The sequence below is a fragment of the Salmo salar genome, chromosome 15 (genome assembly GCF_965601325.2).
Source record: "Salmo salar chromosome 15, fSalSal1, whole genome shotgun sequence".
Classification (NCBI taxonomy): Eukaryota; Metazoa; Chordata; class Actinopteri; order Salmoniformes; family Salmonidae; genus Salmo; species Salmo salar.
This window is the reverse complement of record NC_138305.1, coordinates 114,244,355-114,265,521: the sequence shown is the minus strand read 5'-3', so window position 1 is coordinate 114,265,521 and position 21,167 is coordinate 114,244,355. Positions and strand designations below refer to the sequence as shown.

At 47.5% G+C, this 21,167-nt stretch overlaps 1 protein-coding gene and 4 non-coding genes across 5 annotated transcripts; 4 read left to right on the top strand and 1 right to left on the bottom strand.

Moving 5' to 3' along the window:
- The first annotated feature begins 315 nt into the window (after positions 1-315).
- LOC106572990 (large ribosomal subunit protein uL16) lies at positions 316-7,866 on the top strand. The gene is made up of 6 exons (XM_082962308.1): positions 316-477; positions 1,328-1,386; positions 4,375-4,482; positions 4,597-4,735; positions 6,726-6,888; positions 7,612-7,866. The coding sequence occupies exons 1-6, from the start codon at positions 455-457 to the stop codon at positions 7,765-7,767; spliced, it is 648 nt and encodes a 215-aa protein (XP_082818434.1). The 5' UTR covers positions 316-454; the 3' UTR covers positions 7,768-7,866.
- LOC123727560 (small nucleolar RNA SNORA70) lies at positions 2,164-2,296 on the top strand. The gene has a single exon (XR_006759554.1). It is a non-coding gene; the product is annotated as a small nucleolar RNA SNORA70 (small nucleolar RNA).
- On the top strand, positions 4,770-4,902 carry LOC123727538 (small nucleolar RNA SNORA70). Its single transcript, XR_006759532.1, has one exon. It is a non-coding gene; the product is annotated as a small nucleolar RNA SNORA70 (small nucleolar RNA).
- Positions 7,009-7,141, top strand: LOC123727549 (small nucleolar RNA SNORA70). Its single transcript, XR_006759543.1, has one exon. It is a non-coding gene; the product is annotated as a small nucleolar RNA SNORA70 (small nucleolar RNA).
- Positions 7,867-8,176: 310 nt separating the features above from the next.
- Positions 8,177-8,252, bottom strand: trnaa-ugc (transfer RNA alanine (anticodon UGC)). Its single transcript has one exon. It is a non-coding gene; the product is annotated as a tRNA-Ala (tRNA).
- Between the last annotated feature and the right edge of the window lie 12,915 nt (positions 8,253-21,167).

Genomic DNA, 21,167 nt, shown 5'->3' with positions numbered 1-21,167 from the left:
TTCCTCGTCCCTCACCTCATCTCATCCTACATTTTGGTGATCCTCTTGAATGTTGTTCACGTTGCTTGTTCCGTGTTCCCAGTAAAACTACCTTTCCCATAATGCTCCACGGTAGGCTAGTTGTTACTGAGGAAACATTTTTACAGCCACCATATTTAATTTAAAAATACACGATTACTAACCATATTTCACGTGTGACGCCAAAAGTGTTAAACCAAATTTAAAAAAAATCTAACCTGAGTGTTTTTAATCTTATTTCTCCACGCGAGGCGTCCATATGACGCACCGGAAGTCTGTCTAACTTCCTTTCCTCGTGTCGGTGAGTGCGTGTTCACATGGCGGTGTCTGCCGCTCTTCAAAACATTATATTGATTATATCATTTTTCTATCGTAAAACCTTAAGTTTCCTTTCGTAATAAGTGTTTTTTGTGTGTTATTTCTACAGATTGCAGCTATGGGTCGCCGGCCAGCCCGATGGTGAGGTTTTTTTGTCACATTAATTTTGTTTTAGCTCGGCATTGAAATATGTCGCTGGATGAAAATACAAAATGGAGGATCTGTCCACACCGTGTGTGTGTTAATGAGCCAGCTACCTATATTTGCTGTCAAGTAATTGACTTGCATAACCTACGCTTGTACTGTCATAACTAGGTAACTAAATGGTCTGTTACACACTGTCGACGAAAAGTCACGGTCAATCACCTAGGTAACACGGTGGCATAATGGCATTAACTAGTGGCATAAACTAGCCATGAAGCTTGTCCGTAACTGAACATAGTTATAGAGGTTATTAGCATCGTACATAGGCCTGTGATTACACAGCATATAGCGTTTTATTTTCTGTTACCATACAGCATGAAGATGTGTAAACCTCCTTAGTATCATTTGCACTGAACTAACTTAATCACCCACCTGCAGTCTACATTTACATTTTAGTCATTTAGCAGACGCTCTTATCCAGAGCGACTTACAGTAGTGAATACATTTTTTTTTTTTGTACTGGACCCCCCCCCCATGGGAATCGAACCCACAAACCTGGCGTTGCAAACACCATACTCTACCAACTGAGCCAGTGTGGTTCTGGTGTACAATTGCAGCAGACACTGAGTATGAGGCCAGCTGGGAGATGTTGGCCCATTTTATTTTCTATAAGTGACTGTTGAGACCCAACCGACTGGTTAAATTACACTGTTGACGGTTTCCTGTGTTGAATATAAAGGCAGCTGATGTAACTGCCTGACAAACCAAACATTGAAAGATGACAGCATGTGACCTGGTACTGGATAATTGTTTCAAGCCATCTCTCTCTCTCTCTCTCTCCCCTCAGCTATCGCTACTGCAAGAACAAGCCCTACCCCAAGTCCCGCTTCTGTCGCGGTGTGCCTGGTAAACCCTTTTGCCTTACTTTTCTCCCTCGGTTATTCCCTGACAACAAACTCAAACGTGACTTATTAAGCAGTGAGGGGTGTGCAGACATACTCTTCATTGTATACTCTTCATCATATCCGTAAGTTGATAGTTGGATCGGATGATTCTCGTCATCGGGGGGGGGGGGGGGGAAATGTACTTTTTTTAAATATGCTTAAGTAGATGTTCGCAAAATTACCCCAAAACATCTTCCTGCACGTTTCTAGACTAAACAAGCAGCAGGTTAGGAACCGCGAGGTGTCTGAATCAACTTACAGCGGGCGGACAAGTTTTTATCTGTCCAAATGCACGTAGGCGATTCATATTTCCCCTACCCTCGCCCTGCTGCTTAGATATTGATAGCTTGATATCAAACGTCCTCGCCGTGTGAGTTATTATAGTAGCAGAAATCTGATCAGACCGAAAAACATGCAAGGAAAAGTGATATTATGAGTAGACAAGAGATATACCATCACTCTGTCCAATCAGAGCAGGATCAACGCACAGCCCGCCCTTCTCTTTATAGACAGGTAAACTAGCCAGTTGTGTTATCTATACCATTCACTGACTCGGACAGTATAGTTTAGACACCGTTACTGACTGACATGAGAAAGATGCTTCCTGGCTCCTGAAGGGAAAATAATCTCTCTGGTCACGGATAATTACAAACAAACAAAATATTCTGAAAATTGCCCATATATATGTTACAATACTAGTTCTGTCCGACTACTCGGCACTCTTAACAACTATTCTTAACTGCAGCACATGAAGCTGACCGGTCCCGCTGCAGTGCGGTTCTGGTGTTCAATGGCTGCAGACAGTGACTCTGTGGTTGTGTATGAGGTCAGCTGGGAGGTGCTGGCCCCTTTAAGGGACCGCTGAGACAAGTCGTAACCTGTTTATGCTGAACTACAGAGGGAGTAGCTAATTGGCTGATTTTGTACGTCCGCTTGGTATCTTAACCTCTATGGGCTAGGTGGGACGCTAGCGTGCCACCCGTGGTGCACTCCATCAACAGCAGGTGCATTTCAAGAGCGGCAAATTTGAATCCAAATAAATGTCAAAATTCCAATTTTTCAAACATACAACTGTTTTACACCCTTTGAAAGATAAACATCTCCTTAATCTAACCACGTTTTACGATTTCAAAAAGGTTTTACGGCGAAAGCATAAATTTAGAGTATGTTAGGACAGTACATTTACAAGAGTTGTGTGTAATGTTTTGTCAAGTCAAAGACAGGGTCACCAAAACCATAAAACCAGCTAAAATGATGCACTAACCTTTTACAATCTCCATCAGATGACACTCCTAGGACATTATGTTAGACAATGCATGCCTTTTTAGTTCTATCAAGTTCATATTTATATCCAAAAACAGCGTTTTACTATGGCATTGATGTTGAGGAAATCGTTTCCCTCCAATAACCGGCAGTCAAGTCAGCGTCACAAATTAAATAATTAAAATTAGAAAACATTGGTAAAATATTATATTGTCATTTAAAGAATTATAGATTTACATCTCTTGAACGCAATCAACTTGCCAGATTTAAAAATAACCTTACTGGGAAATCACACTTTGCAATAATCTGAGCACTGCGCCCAGAAAAATACGCGTTGCGATACAGACTAGACCGTCATGTTGGGGAGATCTAAAATCGAAAATACTATGTAAATAATCCATTACCTTTGATTCTCTTCATCAGATGTCACTTCCAGGTATCACAGGTCCATAACGAATGTAGTTTTGTTCAAAAAAGCTCATCATTTATGTCCAAAAATCTCCGTCTTGTTAGCACATGATCTAAGCCAGCCGGACTTCTCGTCATGAACGAGGGGGAAAAATATATTTACGTTCGTTCAAACATGTCAAACGTTGTATAGCATAAATCATTAGGGCCTTTTTTAACCAGAACATGAATAATATTCAAGGTGGACGAATGCATACTCTTTTATAACGTATTGGAACGAGGGTACCCAACATGAACTCGCGCGCCAGGTGTCTAATGGGACATCATCGTTCCATGGCTCTTGTTCGGTCAGATCTCCCTCCAGAAGACTCAAAACACTTTGTAAAGGCTGGTGACATCTAGTGGAAGCAATAGGAAGTGCCAAAATATTCCTCAGCCCCTGTGTTTTTCAATGGGATAGGTTTAAAGGTAATACAACACATCAGGTATCCACTTCCTGTCAGAAAATGTCTCAGGGTTTTGCCTGCCAAATGAGTTCTGTTATACTCACAGACACCATTCAAACAGTTTTAGAAACTTTAGAGTGTTTTCTATCCATATATAATAAGTATATGCATATTCTAGTTACTGGGTAGGATTAGTAACCAGATTAAATCGGGTAATTTTTTTTTATCCAGACGTGCAAATGCTGCCCCCTAGCCCTAACAGGATAAAGAAATTACATTCCGACCTACGTCAGTTATCCCCTGTATGTAATGTTAACTCTGCCCAGTCCTGTATGTAATGTTAACTCTGACCTGTCCTGTATGTAATGTTAACTCTGACCTGTCCTGTATGTAATGTTAACTCTGCCCAGTCCTGTATGTAATGTAAACTCTGACCAGTCCTGTATGTAATGTTAACTCTGACCAGTCCTGTATGTAATGTTAACTCTGCCCAGTCCTGTATGTAATGTTAACTCTGACCTGTCCTGTATGTAATGTTAACTCTGACCAGTCCTGTATGTAATGTTAACTCTGCCCAGTCCTGTATGTAATGTTAACTCTGCCCAGTCCTGTATGTAATGTTAACTCTGACCAGTCCTGTATGTAATGTTAACTCTGACCAGTCCTGTATGTAATGTTAACTCTGCCCAGTCCTGTATGTAATGTTAACTCTGACCAGTCCTGTATGTAATGTTAACTCTGACCAGTCCTGTATGTAATGTTAACTCTGACCAGTCCTGTATGTAATGTTAACTCTGACCAGTCCTGTATGTAATGTACGCTCTGCTCTGTAGATCCTAAGATCAGGATCTTTGACCTGGGCAGGAAGAAAGCCAGGGTGGATGAGTTCCCTCTGTGTGGTCACATGGTCTCTGACGAGTACGAGCAGCTGTCCTCTGAAGGTGAGGTCAGAGGTCATCTCTGGGGGCACACGCATCACAGAAACATGTTCTCTTCTGAAAGGCAAGGTTGGATGTAATCTCACGTTCATCTACTTTCTAAATCTCCTCTTGTAGCTCTGGAGGCAGCCCGTATTTGTGCCAACAAGTACATGGTGAAGACTTGTGGAAAAGATGGTTTCCACATCCGGGTCCGTCTGCACCCCTTCCATGTCATCCGTATCAATAAGATGTTGTCCTGCGCTGGGGCTGACAGGTACAGCACCCTGTTCTAAACGCCTAAAACAAACCTGCAGCTTATTAAGCCGACCGGTTTCGCTGCAGTGCGGTTCTGGTGTGCAATGGCTGCAGACAGTGACTCTGTGGTTGTGTATGAGGTCAGCTGGGAGGTGCTGGCCTCTTTAAGGGACCGCTGAGACAAAACGCTTTACAACTGGTGCTGCTGTGTGTTCAAACAGGACTGACTGGGGATGGTAGACCGGGACTGGCTGGGCTGGGGATGGTGGACTGGCTGGGCTGGGGATGGTAGACCGGGACTGGCTGGGCTGGGGATGGTAGACCGGGACTGGCTGGGCTGGGGATGGTAGACCGGGACTGGCTGGGCTGGGGATGGTAGACCGGGACTGGCTGGGCTGGGGATGGTAGACCGGGACTGGCTGGGCTGGGGATGGTAGACCGGGACTGGCTGGGCTGGGGATGGTAGACCGGGACTGGCTGGGCTGGGGATGGTAGACCGGGACGGGCTGGGGATGGTAGACCGGGACGGGCTGGGGATGGTAGACCGGGACGGGCTGGGGATGGTAGACCGGGACTGGCTGGGGATGGTAGACCGGGACTGGCTGGTAATATGGACAAGGTGCTGCTCCATGTCAATGACCAGCCCATAGACCTCTGGTCAACAGTAGTGCCCTGTAGAGAATAGGGTGCCATAGGCCTCTGGTCAACAGTAGTGCCCTGTAGAGAATAGGGTGCCATAGGCCTCTGGTCAACAGTAGTGCCCTGTAGAGAATAGGGTGCCATGTGGCTGTGATCATGGCCTTTTGAGGTATTTGGGTAATTAGCACTAATGTTTTACTGTAAATCCAGAATCTATTCAAAATGACCCTCAGTCTGCTTCCTCTCCAGGTTTCTTCCTGCTATAGTTTCCCTGGCTCTGGTCTCTGCTGTAAAGCGCTCTGGTCTCTGCTGTAAAGCGCTCTGGTCTCTGGTCTCTGCTTGCTGCTGTAAAGCGCTCTGGTCTCTGCTTGCTGCTGTAAAGCGCTCTGGTCTCTGCTGTAAAGCGCTCTGGTCTCTGCTGTAAAGCGCTCTGGTCTCTGCTGTAAAGCGCTCTGGTCTCTGCTGTAAAGCGCTCTGGTCTCTGCTGTAAAGCGCTCTGGTCTCTGCTTGCTGCTGTAAAGCGCTCTGGTCTCTGCTGTAAAGCGCTCTGGTCTCTGCTTGCTGCTGTAAAGCGCTCTGGTCTCTGCTGTAAAGCGCTCTGGTCTCTGCTGTAAAGCGCTCTGGTCTCTGCTTGCTGCTGTAAAGCGCTCTGGTCTCTGCTGTAAAGCGCTCTGGTCTCTGCTTGCTGCTGTAAAGCGCTCTGGTCTCTGCTGTAAAGCGCTCTGGTCTCTGCTTGCTGCTGTAAAGCGCTCTGGTCTCTGCTGTAAAGCGCTCTGGTCTCTGCTGTAAAGCGCTCTGGTCTCTGCTTGCTGCTGTAAAGCGCTCTGGTCTCTGCTGTAAAGCGCTCTGGTCTCTGCTTGCAAAGCGCTCTGGTCTCTGCTGTAAAGCGCTCTGGTCTCTGCTTGCTGCTGTAAAGCGCTCTGGTCTCTGCTGTAAAGCGCTCTGGTCTCTGCTGTAAAGCGCTCTGGTCTCTGCTGTAAAGCGCTCTGGTCTCTGCTGTAAAGCGCTCTGGTCTCTGCTGTAAAGCGCTCTGGTCTCTGCTTGCTGCTGTAAAGCGCTCTGGTCTCTGCTTGCTGCTGTAAAGCGCTCTGGTCTCTGCTTGCTGCTGTAAAGCGCTCTGGTCTCTGCTTGCTGCTGCAAAGCGCTCTGGTCTCTGCTTGCTGCTGTAAAGCGCTCTGGTCTCTGCTTGCTGCTGTAAAGCGCTCTGGTCTCTGCTTGCAAAGCGCTCTGGTCTCTGCTGTAAAGCGCTCTGGTCTCTGCTGTAAAGCGCTCTGGTCTCTGCTTGCCTGCTGCTGTAAAGCGCAGTAACTGTTCATTGTCAGTGATGTGTTGTGTGTCTGTATTAATGAACCGTGGTTGTGTGTTTCTAGGCTCCAGACGGGGATGAGGGGTGCTTTCGGTAAACCCCTGGGCACAGTGGCCCGTGTTCGAATCGGTCAGGTGATCATGTCTGTCCGCACCAAGGCCAGTAACAAGGAGCACATTATCGAGGCTCTCCGCAGAGCCAAGTTCAAGTTCCCCGGGCGCCAGAAGGTATATATACATTTCAAAGACACTTGTATGAGTAGCTACACACTGAGAGAACTGGTGTCGATCGTTGTGTGAATGTATAGAGATGAGTTTTTAAAACACTCATTGTGAGCTGTTAGACCTCTGCAGCACATGAAGCCGACCGGTCCCGCTGCAGTGCGGTTCTGGTGTTCAATGGCTGCAGACAGTGACTCTGTGGTTGTGTATGAGGTCAGCTGGGAGGTGCTGGCCCCTTTAAGGGACCGCTGAGACAAAACGAGCTGTATTTCCTTCACTGAGAAACATGGTTACCTCTGGATGACGTCTGATTACTCTCTCTCTTCTCTCTCCCTTCTCTCTCTCCTCTCTCTCTCCTCTCTCTCTCCCTCCTCTCTCTCTCCTCTCTCTCTCTCTCTCCCTTCTCTCTCCCTCCTCTCTCTCTCCTCTCTCTCTCTCCCTCCTCTCTCTCTCTTCTCTCTCTCTCCTCTCTCTCTCTCTCCTCTCTCTCTCCTCTCTCTCTCCTCTCCCTCTCTCCCTTCTCTCGCTCTCTTCTCTCTCTCTCCCCCTCTCTCTCTCCCTTCTCTCACCCTGCTCTCTCTCTTCTCTCTCCCTGCTCTCTCTCTTCTCTCTCCTCTCTCTCCTCTCTCTCCTCTCTCTCCTCTCTCCCTTCTCTCTCTCCCTCTCTCTCCTCTCTCCTCTCTCTCTCTCCCTGCTCTCTCTCTCCTCGCTCTCTCTCTTCTCTCTCAGATCCACATGTCTAAGAAATACGGCTTCACTAAGTTCAATGCCGTGGACTTCGATCAAATGATGGCTGAAAAGCGTGTGATTCCTGATGGCTGTGGGGTGAAGTACATCCCCTCGACTGGTCCTCTGGCTCGCTGGAAGAAGATTCACGCCGTCTAGACGCCCCGACTACAGACGTTCTGGAAAAGCACAGTGGCATCAGAGACATGATGGAAGAACAACTAGTCAATAAAAGTGAATTGTTGAATATAAAACTGACCTGAGTTTGTCTTCCATTATTCTGAGCTTCACTGCTGATTTCAGATGACGGTTGTGGGTAAAATAAATACTGGTTTTGATGTTCTACCTAAATGAACAATGACATCAGCTAAGTACTAGTATCAAGTGATCTCATGTCACGGCGTTTCTAAAGCGCTCTGAACCATCGGCGTAGTTACATTCTGGTATGTTCTGTGGAATTGGTCAACAATATGCACATCGGCGTAGTTACATTTTAGTCATTTAGCAGACGCTCTTATCCAGAGCGACTTACAGTAGTGAATGCATGCATACATTTCTTTTTTCGTACTGGTCCCCCGTGGGAATCGAACCCACAACCCTGGCGTTGCAAACACCATGCTCTACCAACTGAGCCACACGGGACCGTAGTTGCTGGTGTAACAGAATTTTAGGTCTGACTAATACAGCGTTTCACAAACTAGGGGTTGCCTGATTTTAGAAAATTGGTTGTGAGAAACAAAACACAAATTGTACTTGATCCATAGGTCAGTAACCTCTGGTAGATGTGTTTCTGAGAAACTACTTTGTGGTGTTTTAAGCTACAACATATGACTCTCTGGGACACTTGTTTCCCTCTACAATGCCCAAGCAGCGCAGACCTCTTGGGGGGGGGGGGGGGGACGTGATCTCTGCTGCACATTACCTTTGATGCCCTTCAGATTTAAAGTGTCAAAAGTACTGACTTGTAATACTGTCGTAGCCCAAATTAAAAGTAAACATTGACTGTATCACCTAACATCTAAACGGGGTAACGGGCCAATGATTTCCAACTCCCAGACTAATACCACAAATTCAGCAAAATAATTGTTTAATTCCGGGCATCTTTTCCCAAGTTCCCACACAGATGTGATCATGTTAATACTCAAGGTATGAAATTATATTAAAATCTATTTTCTTTAGCTGTGTACAAATGATTCAACCTGACTAGCGCCCGCCTGCCCTTCATCCGCACAATATTTCACGACCCTCAACCCACCATGAGTCAACCCACCTGCCCCGCGGCTACGAGTCAACCCACCTGCCCCGTGGCTACGAGTCAACCCACCTGCCCCGTGGCTACGAGTCAACCCACCTGCCCCGTGGCTACGAGTCAACCCACCTGCCCCGTGGCTACGAGTCAACCCACCTGCCCCGTGGCTACGAGTCAACCCACCTGCCCCGCGGCTACGAGTCAACCCCCCTGCCCCGCTATGAGTCAACCCACCTGCCCCGTGGCTATGAGTCAACCCACCTGCCCCGCTATGAGTCAACCCACCTGCCCCGTGGCTACGAGTCAACCCACCTGCCCCGCGGCTACGAGTCAACCCACCTGCCCCGCTATGAGTCAACCCACCTGCCCCGCTAGGAGTCAACCCACCTGACCCGCGGCTATGAGTCCACCCACCTGACCCGCGGCTATGAGTCAACCCACCTGCCCCGCTATGAGTCAACCCACCTGCCCCACTATGAGTCCACCCACCTGCCCCGCGGCTATGAGTCCACCCACCTGCCCCACTATGAGTCCACCCACCTGCCCCGTGGCTGAGTCAACCCACCTGCCCCGCGGCCGAGTCAACCCACCTGCCCCGTGGCCGAGTCAACCCACCTGCCCCGCTATGAGTCAACCCACCTGCCCCGCTATGAGTCAACCCACCTGCCCCGTGGCTATGAGTCAACCCACCTGCCCCGTGGCTATGAGTCAACCCACCTGCCCCGTGGCTATGAGTCAACCCACCTGCCCCGTGGCTATGAGTCAACCCACCTGCCCCGTGGCTATGAGTCAACCCACCTGCCCCGTGGCTATGAGTCAACCCACCTGCCCCGTGGCTATGAGTCAACCCACCTGCCCCGTGGCTACGAGTCAACCCACCTGCGACGCGGCTACGAGTCACCCCACCTGCCCCGCGGCTACGAGTCACCCCACCTGCCCCGTGGCTACGAGTCCACCCACCTGCCCCGTGGCTACGAGTCAACCCACCTGCCCCGCGGCTATGAGTCACCCCACCTGCCCCGCGGCTATGAGTCACCCCACCTGCCCCGCGGCTATGAGTCAACCCACCTGCCCCGCGGCTAACTCTTTGGCCTGAATGCAAGGCGTCACGTCTGGAGGAAACCTGGCTCCATCCCTACGGTGAAGCATGGTGGAGGCAGCATCATGCTGTGGGGATGTTTTTCAACGGCAGGGACTGGGAGACTAGTCGGGATCGATGGAAAGATGAACGGAGCAAAGCACAGAGAGACCCCTTGACTTTTTCCACATTGTGTTCAATCTTAGTTTCATCAGACCGGAGAATCTGGTTTCTCATGATCTGAGAGTCTTTTGTTGCCTTTTGGCAAACTCCAAGCGGGCTGTCATGTACCTTTTACTGAGGAGAGGTTTCTGCCTGGCCACTCTACCATAAAGGCCTGATTGGTGGAGTGCTGCAGAGATGGTTGACATCTGGAAGGTTCTCCCATCTCCACAGAGGAACTCTGGAGCTCTGTCAGAGTGACCATCGGGTTCTCGGTCATCTCCATGACCAAGGCCCTTCTTCGCCGATTGCTCAGTGGTTTCAAACTTCTTCCATTTTGGAATGGTGGAGGCCACTGTGTTCTTGGGGACCTTCAAAGCTGCAGAAATGTTTTGGTACCCTTCCCCAGATCTGTACCTCGACACAATCCTGTTTCGGAGCTCTACAGATAATTCCTTCGACCTCATGGCTTGGTTCTCTGACACACACTGCCAACTGTGGGACCTTATAAAGACAGGTGTGTGCCTTTCCAAATCATGTCCAATCAATTGAATTTACCACAGGTGGACTCCAATCAAGTTGTAGAAACATCTCAAGGATGATCAATGGAAACAGGATGCACCTGAGCTCAATTTCAAGTCTCATAGCAAAGGGTGTGAATACTTATGTAAATAAAATATTTTTAGTGTGAGACATGGTGTTTTGATACAGTAACGTTGCTCCGTGTTGATAAACTGAAGCTGTCAACTAGCCAAACAACACACATTCCCTCCCACCGTACCGTCAGTAGTGTTGTTGAGCAGCCTAGTCTCCGTACTGCCCCTGTATCCCCTCCACTGAGCTCCATCAGATCCCCGAGCTCCTCCACCATCGCCCCAAAATCTCCCCCTGCAGCACGGTTACCCTCCTCCTTCCTACCCCCCCCCCCCCCCCTCATTAGTCAGACCTAAAATTCTGTTACACCAGCAACTATGGTCCCGTGTGGCTCAGTTGTTAGAGCATGGTGTTTGCAACGCCAGGGTTGTGGGTTCGATTCCCACGGGGGACCAGTACGGGGAGAAAAAAAAATGTATGAAATGTATTCATTCACTACTGTAAGTCGCTCTGGATTAGAGCATCTGCTAAATGACTAAAAATGTAAATGTACCTTCACTGTAGAACTCTACAGCACTGTTAACCATCGCTCCCTTGGTCACAACGGTAGACATTATGACTGACATACACTGTGGTTTGGTTCTCTCTCTTCTGTTTCCAGGCCCTTCGTCCTTTATTTCAGACATAAGTCTTAAATACAGACTTTCATCAGTGTCAGCTAACCAGTGGGGGAAAGGTGAGGAGAGGGGTCAGTCCAGCATTCCCCGTCTCTGTGGCCATTCCACTCCTCCCTTGTTTCTGTCAGCCGCACCCAATCAGCACGTCCATGAAAGGATAGAGGGATGGACGAAGAGTAACCTGGAGAGAGGGACAGAGGGAGAGAGAGAGAGAGAGAGAGAGAGGGAGAGAGAGAGAGAGAGAGAGAGAGACAGAGAGAGAGAGAGAGAGAGAGAGAGACAGAGAGAGAGACAGAGAGAGAGAGAGAGAGAGAGAGAGACAGAGAGACAGAGAGAGAGAGAGAGTAGAGAGACAGAGAGAGAGAGAGAGAGAGAGAGAGAGAGAGACAGAGAGAGAGAGAGAGTAGAGAGACAGAGACAGAGAGACAGAGTAGAGAGAGACAGAGAGAGAGAGAGAGAAATAGAGAGAGAGAGACAGACAGAGGGAGAGAAATAGAGAGAGAGAGAAGAGAGAAATAGGGCGAGAGAGGCTAGTTACAAAGCACCTGCAATTGGGAAATGTTTAACTTGCTATTAGTTGTTTCATGTAACAGCCAATCACAAATTGTGGACTTTGGTCACCTGAGCAACTCCAGCCTTCAGAACTAGAGGTGAATTTATTATAGACGTGCTACTTTCTGTTCCATGTATCATTTCATCCACTTCTCCTTCGCTTCCTCCTTCTCTAGAGATCTCCATCTACCTTATTCTGGTTTCTCTCTCTCTCTTCCCTCATTCTCTCTCTCACCTCCATCCTTCTCTCTCTCTCTACTCCCAGCATTGTTCTATGCAGACCTATTTTCAAATCAAATTGTATTGGTCCATACACGTGTTTAGCAGATGTTATTGCAGGTGTAGTGAAATGCTTGTGTTCCTAGCTCCAACAGTGCAGTAGTATCTAACAATTTCACAACAAATACCTTATACACACATATAAGTAAAGGAATGGAATTAAGAATATATACATATTTGGACGAGCGATGTCAGACTAAGATACAGTAGAATAGAACACAGCTGAAGTCGGAAGTTTACATACACTTAGGTTGGAGTTATTAAAACTCGTTTTTCAACCACTCCACAAATGTCTTGTTAACAAACTATAGTTTTGGCAAGTTGGTTAGGACATCTACTTTGTGCATGACACGTAATTCTTCCAACAATTGTTTACAGATTATTTCACTTATAATTCACTGTATCACAATTCCAGTGGGTCAGAAGTTTACATACACAAAGTTGACTGTGCCTTTAAACAGCTTGGAATATTCCAGAAAATGATGTCATGGCTTTAGAAACTTCTGATAGGCTAATTTACATCATTTGAGTCAATTGGAGGTGTACCTGTGGATGTATTTCAAGGCCTACCTTCAAACTCAGTGCCTCTTTGCTTGACATCATGGGAAAATCAAAAGAAATCAGCCAAGACCTCACCAAAAAGTCTGGTTCATCCTTGCAAGCAATTTCCAAACACCTGAAGGTACCACGTTCATCTGGACAAACACTAGTACGCAAGTATAAACACCATGGGACCACGCAGCCATCATACCGCTCAGGAAGGAGACGCATTCTGTCTCCTAGAGAAGAACGTACTTTGGTGCGAAAAGAGCAAATCAATCCCAGAACTACTGCAAAGGACCTTGTGAAGCTACTGGAGGAAACAGGTACAAAAGTATCTATATCCACAGTAAAACGAGTCCTATATCGACATAACCTGAAAGGCCGCTCAGCAAGGAAGAAGCCACTGCTCCAAAACCGCCATAAAAAAGCCAGACTACGGTTTGCAACTGCACATGGGGACAAAGATTGTACTTTTTGGAGAAATGTCCTCTGGTGTGATGAAACAAAAATAGAACTGTTTGGCCATAATGACCATCGTTATGTTTGGAGGAAAAAGGGGTAGGCTTGCAAGCCAAAGAACACCATCCCAACCGTGAAGCATAGGGGTGGCAGCATCATGTTGTGGGGGTGCTTTGCTGCAGGAGGGACTGGTGCACTTCACAAAATAAATGGTATCATGAGGTAGGAAAATTATGTGGATTTATTGAAGCAACATCTCAAGACATCAGTCAGGAAGTTAAAGCTTGGTCACAAATGGGTCTTCCAAATGGACAATGACCCCAAGCATACTTCCAAAGTTGTGGCAAAATGGCTTAAGGACAACAAAGTCAAGGTATTGGAGTGGCCATCACAAAGCCCTGACCTCAATCCTATAGAAAATGTGTGGGCAGAACTGAAAAAGCATGTGCGAGCAAGGAGGCCTACAAACCTGACTCAGTTACACCAGCTTTGTCAGGAGGAATGGGCCAAAATTCACCCAACTTATTGTGGGAAGCTTGTGGAAGGCTACCCAAAACGTTTGACTCAAGTTAAACAATTTAAAGGCAATGCTACCAAATACTAATTGAGTGTAAACTTCAGACCCACTGGGAAAGTGATGAAAGAAATAAAAGCTGAAATAAATAATTATACTATTATTCTGACATTTCACATTCTTAAAATAAAGTGGTGATCCTAACTGACCTAAAACAGGACATTTTTACTAGGATTAAATGTCAGGAATTGTGAAAAACTGAGTTTAAATGTATTTGGCTAAGGTGTATGTAAACTTCCGACTTCAACTGTACATATGAGATGAGTAATGCAAAATATGTAAACATTATTAAAGTGACTAGTGTTCCATTATTAAAGTGGCCAGTGATTTCAAGTCTATGTATATAGGGCAGCAGCCTCTCTGTGCTAGTGATGGCTATTTAACAGTCTAATAGCCGTAAGATAGAAGCCTGTTTTTCCCCAGTCTCTCGGTCCACGCTTTGATGCACCTGTACGAGTGCTGTGGTCTGCACAACGCATCACCAGGGGCAAACTACCTGCCCTCCAGGACACCTACACCACCCGATGTCACAGGAAGGCCAAAAAGATAATCAAGGACAACAACCACCCGAGCCACGGCCTGTTCACCCCGCTATCATCCAGAAGGCGAGGTCAGCCTCTGGAGAGCCCTGCGGTTGGGTCTAGGGCGTCAGGTAAGGTAGAGGATATGATCCTTGACTAGTCTCTCAAAGCACTTCATGATGACAGAAGTGAGTGCTACAGCGCGATAATAATTTAGTTCAGTTACCTTGGCTTTCTTGGGTACACGAACAATGGTGGCCATCTTAAAGCATGTGGGGACAGCAGCCTCAGATAGGGAGAGATTGAATAACACTCCAGCCAGCTGGTCTGCACATGCTCTGAGGACGCGGCTATCGATGCCGTCTGGGCCGGCAGCCTTGCGAGGGTTAACACGCTTAAATGTCTTACTCACGTCGGCCACGGAGAAGGAGGTCCCACAGTCCTTGGTAGCAGGCCGCATTCGTGGCACTGTGTTGTCCTCAAAGCGGGCGAAGAAGGTGTTTAACTTGTCCGGAAGTAAAACGTCAAAGTCCGTGACGTGGCTGGTTTTCCCTTTGTAGTCCGTGATTGTCTGTAGACCCTGCCACATACGTCTCGTGTCTGAGCCGTTGAATTGAGACTCCACTTTGCCTCTATACTGATGTCTTAAAGTCCAAAGAAGTAAAAAAGAAGCGTGAGGAAGGAGAGATGACAGGAAAGGAATTCGGTTTAACGTTTTAACTGTGGATTAATTGTCAGAGTAGAGGACCTTGTGCATTTCAGGTAAAATAACAACCCAATGTTTATATCCCCGCATAAATTAGCTAGCAACAGCAAATTGCCATAAATGTTTAATGCTTTTCGACCTGTCCCCAAATTAATATAATTGGTTCAGAGTTTGTTTTGATATTTCAACCTGTGTGACCTGATCATGTCTGGTCTGGGGGGACAAAAATCAACATGCATGTGATAGTGCATGCAGGCGCGTCCAGTTTGGTGTTAGACTATAGTCTGCAACTAGTAATACCCCGTAGAGGGGGGCCCTATTAGACTATAACTAGTAATACCCCGTAGTGGGGGGCCCTATAGTCTACAACTAGTAATACCCCGTAGTGGGGGGCCCTATAGTCTACAACTAGTAATACCACGTAGTGGGGGGCCCTATTAGACTATAGTCTACAACTAGTAATAACACGTAGTGGGGGGGCCCTATAGACTATCAACTAGTAATACCCCGTAGTGGGGGGGCCCTATAGCCTTCAACTAGTAATACCACGTAGTGCGGGGGCCCTATAGTCTACAACTAGTAATACCACGTAGTGGGGGGGCCCTATAGTCTACAACTAGTAATACCACGTAGTGGGGGGCCCTATAGTCTACAACTATTAATACCACGTAGTGGGGGGCCCTATTAGACTATAGTCTACAACTAGTAATACCACGTAGTGGGGGGGCCCTATAGTCTACAACTAGTAATACCACGTAGTGGGGGGGCCCTATAGTCTATAACTAGTAATACCACGTAGTGGGGGGGCCCTATTAGTCTACAACTAGTAATACCCCGTAGTGGGGGGCCCTATAGTCTACAACTAGTAATACCACGTAGTGGGGGGCCCTATAGTCTACAACTAGTAATACCCCGTAGTGGGGGGCCCTATAGTCTACAACTAGTAATACCACGTAGTGGGGGGCCCTATAGTCTACAACTAGTAATACCCCGTAGTGGGGGGCCCTATAGTCTACAACTAGTAATACCCCGTAGTGGGGGGCCCTATAGTCTACAACTAGTAATACCCCGTAGTGGGGGGCCCTCTTAGTCTACAACTAGTAATACCCCGTAGTGGGGGGGCCCTATAGTCTACAACTAGTAATACCCCGTAGTGGGGGGCCCTATAGCCTACAACTAGTAATACCACGTAGTGGGGGGCCCTATAGTCTACAACTAGTAATACCCCGTAGTGGGGGGCCCTCTTAGTCTACAACTAGTAATACCCCGTAGTGGGGGGGCCTATTAGACTATAGTCTACAACTAGTAATACCACGTAGTGGGGGGGCCCTATAGTCTACAACTAGTAATACCACGTAGTGGGGGGCCCTATAGTCTACAACTAGTAATACCCCGTAGTGGGGGGCCCTATTAGTCTACAACTAGTAATACCCCGTAGTGGGGGGCCCTATTAGACTATAGTCTACAACTAGTAATACCCCGTAGTGGGGGGCCCTATAGTCTACAACTAGTAATACCACGTAGTGGGGGGCCCTATAGCCTACAACTAGTAATACCACGTAGTGGGGGGCCCTATTAGTCTGCAACTAGTAATACCACGTAGTGGGGGGCCCTATTAGTCTACAACTAGTAATACCCCGTAGTGGGGGGCCCTATTAGACTATAGTCTACAACTAGTAATACCCCGTAGTGGGGGGCCCTATTAGACTATAGACTATAACTAGTAATACCCCGTAGTGGGGGGCCCTATTAGTCTACAACTAGTAATACCACGTAGTGGGGGGCCCTATAGTCTACAACTAGTAATACCCCGTAGTGGGGGGCCCTATAGTCTACAACTAGTAATACCCCGTAGTGGGGGGCCCTATAGTCTACAACTAGTAATACCCCGTAGTGGGGGGCCCTATAGTCTACAACTACTAATACCCCGTAGTGGGGGGCCCTATAGTCTACAACTAGTAATACCACGTAGTGGGGGGCCCTATAGTCTACAACTAGTAATACCCCGTAGTGGGGGGGCCCTATAGTCTACAACTAGTAATACCCCGTAGTGGGGGGGCCCTATTAGACTATAACTAGTAATACCCCGTAGTGGGGGGCCCTATAGTCTACAACTAGTAATACCCCGTAGTGGGGGGGCCCTATAGTCTACAACTAGTAATACCCCGTAGTGGGGGGCCCTATAGTCTACAACTAGTAATACCCCGTAGTGGGGGGGCCCTATAGTCTACAACTACTAATACCACGTAGTGGGGGGGCCCTATAGTCTACAACTAGTAATACCACGTAGTGGGGGGCCCTATTAGACTATAACTAGTAATACCCCGTAGTGGGGGGGCCCTATAGTCTACAACTAGTAATACCCCGTAGTGGGGGGGCCCTATAGTCTACAACTAGTAATACCACGTAGTGGGGGGGCCCTATTAGTCTACAACTAGTAATACCCCGTAGTGGGGGGCCCTATTAGACTATAACTAGTAATACCCCGTAGTGGGGGGGCCTAGACCAGTAGTGGGGGCCCTATAGTCTACAACTAGTAATACCCCGTAGTGGGGGGGCCTATTAGACTATAACTAGTAATACCCCGTAGTGGGGGGCCCTATTAGACTATAACTAGTAATACCCCGTAGTGGGGGGCCCTATAGTCTACAACTAGTAATACCCCGTAGTGGGGGGCCCTATAGTCTACAACTAGTAATACCCCGTAGTGGGGGGCCCCTATAGTCTACAACTAGTAATACCACGTAGTGGGGGGCCCTATTAGACTATAACTAGTAATACCCCGTAGTGGGGGGCCCTATTAGACTATAACTAGTAATACCCCGTAGTGGGGGGCCCTATTAGACTATAGTCTACAACTAGTAATACCACGTAGTGGGGGGCCCTATAGACTATAACTAGTAATACCCCGTAGTGGGGGGCCCTATAGTCTACAACTAGTAATACCATGTAGTGGGGGGCCCTATAGCTGCTACAACTATTAATACCACGTAGTGGGGGGCCCTATTAGACTGTAACTAGTAATACCACGTAGTGGGGGGCCCTATAGTCTACAACTAGTAATACCCCGTAGTGGGGGGCCCTATTAGACTATAACTAGTAATACCCCGTAGTGGGGGGCCCTATAGTCTACAACTAGTAATACCACGTAGTGGGGGGGCCCTATAGTCTATAACTAGTAATACCACGTAGTGGGGGGCCCTATTAGACTATAACTAGTAATACCCCGTAGTGGGGGGCCCTATAGTCTACAACTATTAATACCCCGTAGTGGGGGGCCCTATAGTCTACAACTAGTAATACCCCGTAGTGGGGGGGCCCTATAGTCTACAACTAGTAATACCCCGTAGTGGGGGGCCCTATAGTCTACAACTAGTAATACCACGTAGTGGGGGGGCCCTATAGTCTACAACTAGTAATACCCGGTAGTGGGGGGCCCTATAGTCTACAACTAGTAATACCACGTAGTGGGGGGGCCCTATAGTCTACAACTAGTAATACCCCGTAGTGGGGGGGCCTATAGACTATAACTAGTAATACCCCGTAGTGGGGGGCCCCTATAGTCTACAACTAGTAATACCACGTAGTGGGGGGCCCTATAGTCTACAACTAGTAATACCACGTAGTGGGGGGCCCTATAGTCTACAACTATTAATACCACGTAGTGGGGGGGCCCTATAGCCTTCAACTAGTAATACCCCGTAGTGGGGGGGCCTATTAGACTATAACTAGTAATACCACGTAGTGGGGGGCCCTATTAGACTATAGCACCTAGTAATACCCCGTAGTGGGGGGCCCTATTAGACTATAGTCTACAACTAGTAATACCACGTAGTGGGGGGCCCTATAGACTATAACTAGTAATACCCCGTAGTGGGGGCCCTATAGTCTACAACTAGTAATACCCCGTAGTGGGGGGCCCTATAGCCTACAACTATTAATACCACGTAGTGGGGGGCCCTATAGACTATAACTAGTAATACCCCGTAGTGGGGGCCCTATAGTCTACAACTATTAATACCACGTAGTGGGGGGCCCTATTAGACTGTAACTAGTAATACCACGTAGTGGGGGGCCCTATAGTCTACAACTAGTAATACCCCGTAGTGGGGGGCCCTATTAGACTATAACTAGTAATACCCCGTAGTGGGGGGCCCTATAGTCTACAACTAGTAATACCCCGTAGTGGGGGGCCCTATAGTCTACAACTAGTAATACCCCGTAGTGGGGGGGCCCTATAGTCTACAACTAGTAATACCCCGTAGTGGGGGGCCCTATAGTCTACAACTAGTAATACCACGTAGTGGGGGGGCCCTATAGTCTACAACTAGTAATACCCGGTAGTGGGGGGCCCTATAGTCTACAACTAGTAATACCACGTAGTGGGGGGGCCCTATAGTCTACAACTAGTAATACCCCGTAGTGGGGGGGCCTATAGACTATAACTAGTAATACCCCGTAGTGGGGGGCCCCTATAGTCTACAACTAGTAATACCACGTAGTGGGGGGCCCTATTAGACTATAACTAGTAATACCCCGTAGTGGGGGGGCCTATTAGACTACAACTAGTAATACCACGTAGTGGGGGGCCCTATTAGACTATAACTAGTAATACCCCGTAGTGGGGGGGGGGCTATTAGACTATAACTAGTAATACCCCGTAGTGGGGGGCCCTATTAGACTATAACTAGTAATACCCCGTAGTGGGGGGCCCCTATAGTCTATAACTAGTAATACCCCGTAGTGGGGGGCCCCTATAGTCTACAACTAGTAATACCACGTAGTGGGGGGGCCCTATAGTCTATAACTAGTAATACCCCGTAGTGGGGGGCCCTATAGTCTATAACTAGTAATACCACGTAGTGGGGGGCCTATAGACTATAACTAGTAATACCCCGTAGTGGGGGGCCCTATAGTCTACAACTAGTAATACCCCGTAGTGGGGGGCCCTATAGTCTACAACTAGTAATACCATGTAGTGGGGGGCCCTATAGTCTACAACTAGTAATACCCCGTAGTGGGGGGCCCTATAGTCTACAACTAGTAATACCACGTAGTGGGGGGCCCTATAGACTATAACTAGTAATACCCCGTAGTGGGGGGGCCTATTAGACTATAACTAGTAATACCCCGTAGTGGGGGGCCCTATTAGACTATAACTAGTAATACCCCGTAGTGGGGGGGCCTATTAGACTATAACTAGTAATACCCCGTAGTGGGGGGGCCCTATAGTCTACAACTAGTAATACCACGTAGTGGGGGGCCCTATAGTCTATAACTAGTAATACCCCGTAGTGGGGGGGCCCTATAGTCTACAACTAGTAATACCCCGTAGTGGGGGGCCCTATAGTCTACAACTAGTAATACCATGTAGTGGGGGGCCCTATAGTCTACAACTAGTAATACCCCGTAGTGGGGGGCCCTATAGTCTACAACTAGTAATACCACGTAGTGGGGGGCCCTATAGACTATAACTAGTAATACCCCGTAGTGGGGGGCCCTATTAGACTATAACTAGTAATACCCCGTAGTGGTGGGCCCTATTAGACTATAACTAGTAATACCCCGTAGTGGGGGGGCCCTATAGTCTATAACTAGTAATACCCCGTAGTGGGGGGCCCTATTAGACTATAGTCTACTGCACACTACTGTTGTTTATTCCTGAACTGGCCGAATGGCAGGGCTATCCTTCAGCATCACACGTTGGTTCAACTTCTTTAACACCATGAAAGAACTGAATATAACAGCATAGTATATAACAGGCCTATAACGTTACTCTTACACCCACAACAGCTGATTTCTAATTGAGATTTTAGGATCGTTAGTTGAAGCTGAATAGTCACATTCCTTTTTTTAATCATGCGCCAAAACTCAACAGAATGAGCCACTAGGCAGGATATCTGCTTTGACTTACAAAAAAGGCTAATAGTTTGTTAACACCATCTGCTCTAATTCGCTCACGAAACAATCATTTCATATCTAAATGCATATTTCCATGTAACAAATCAAATCACTGGCATGGAGATGCAGTTTGGACGTTGAACGTGAAGAATTTGCCTATCATTCACGATGGACTGTGATGCTGGCCTATTTTTAAATGAGATATGTCTAACTTTGGTGTTTGAGGGTTTTAAAAATAGACCAATTGGAAGATGCATTTTATGT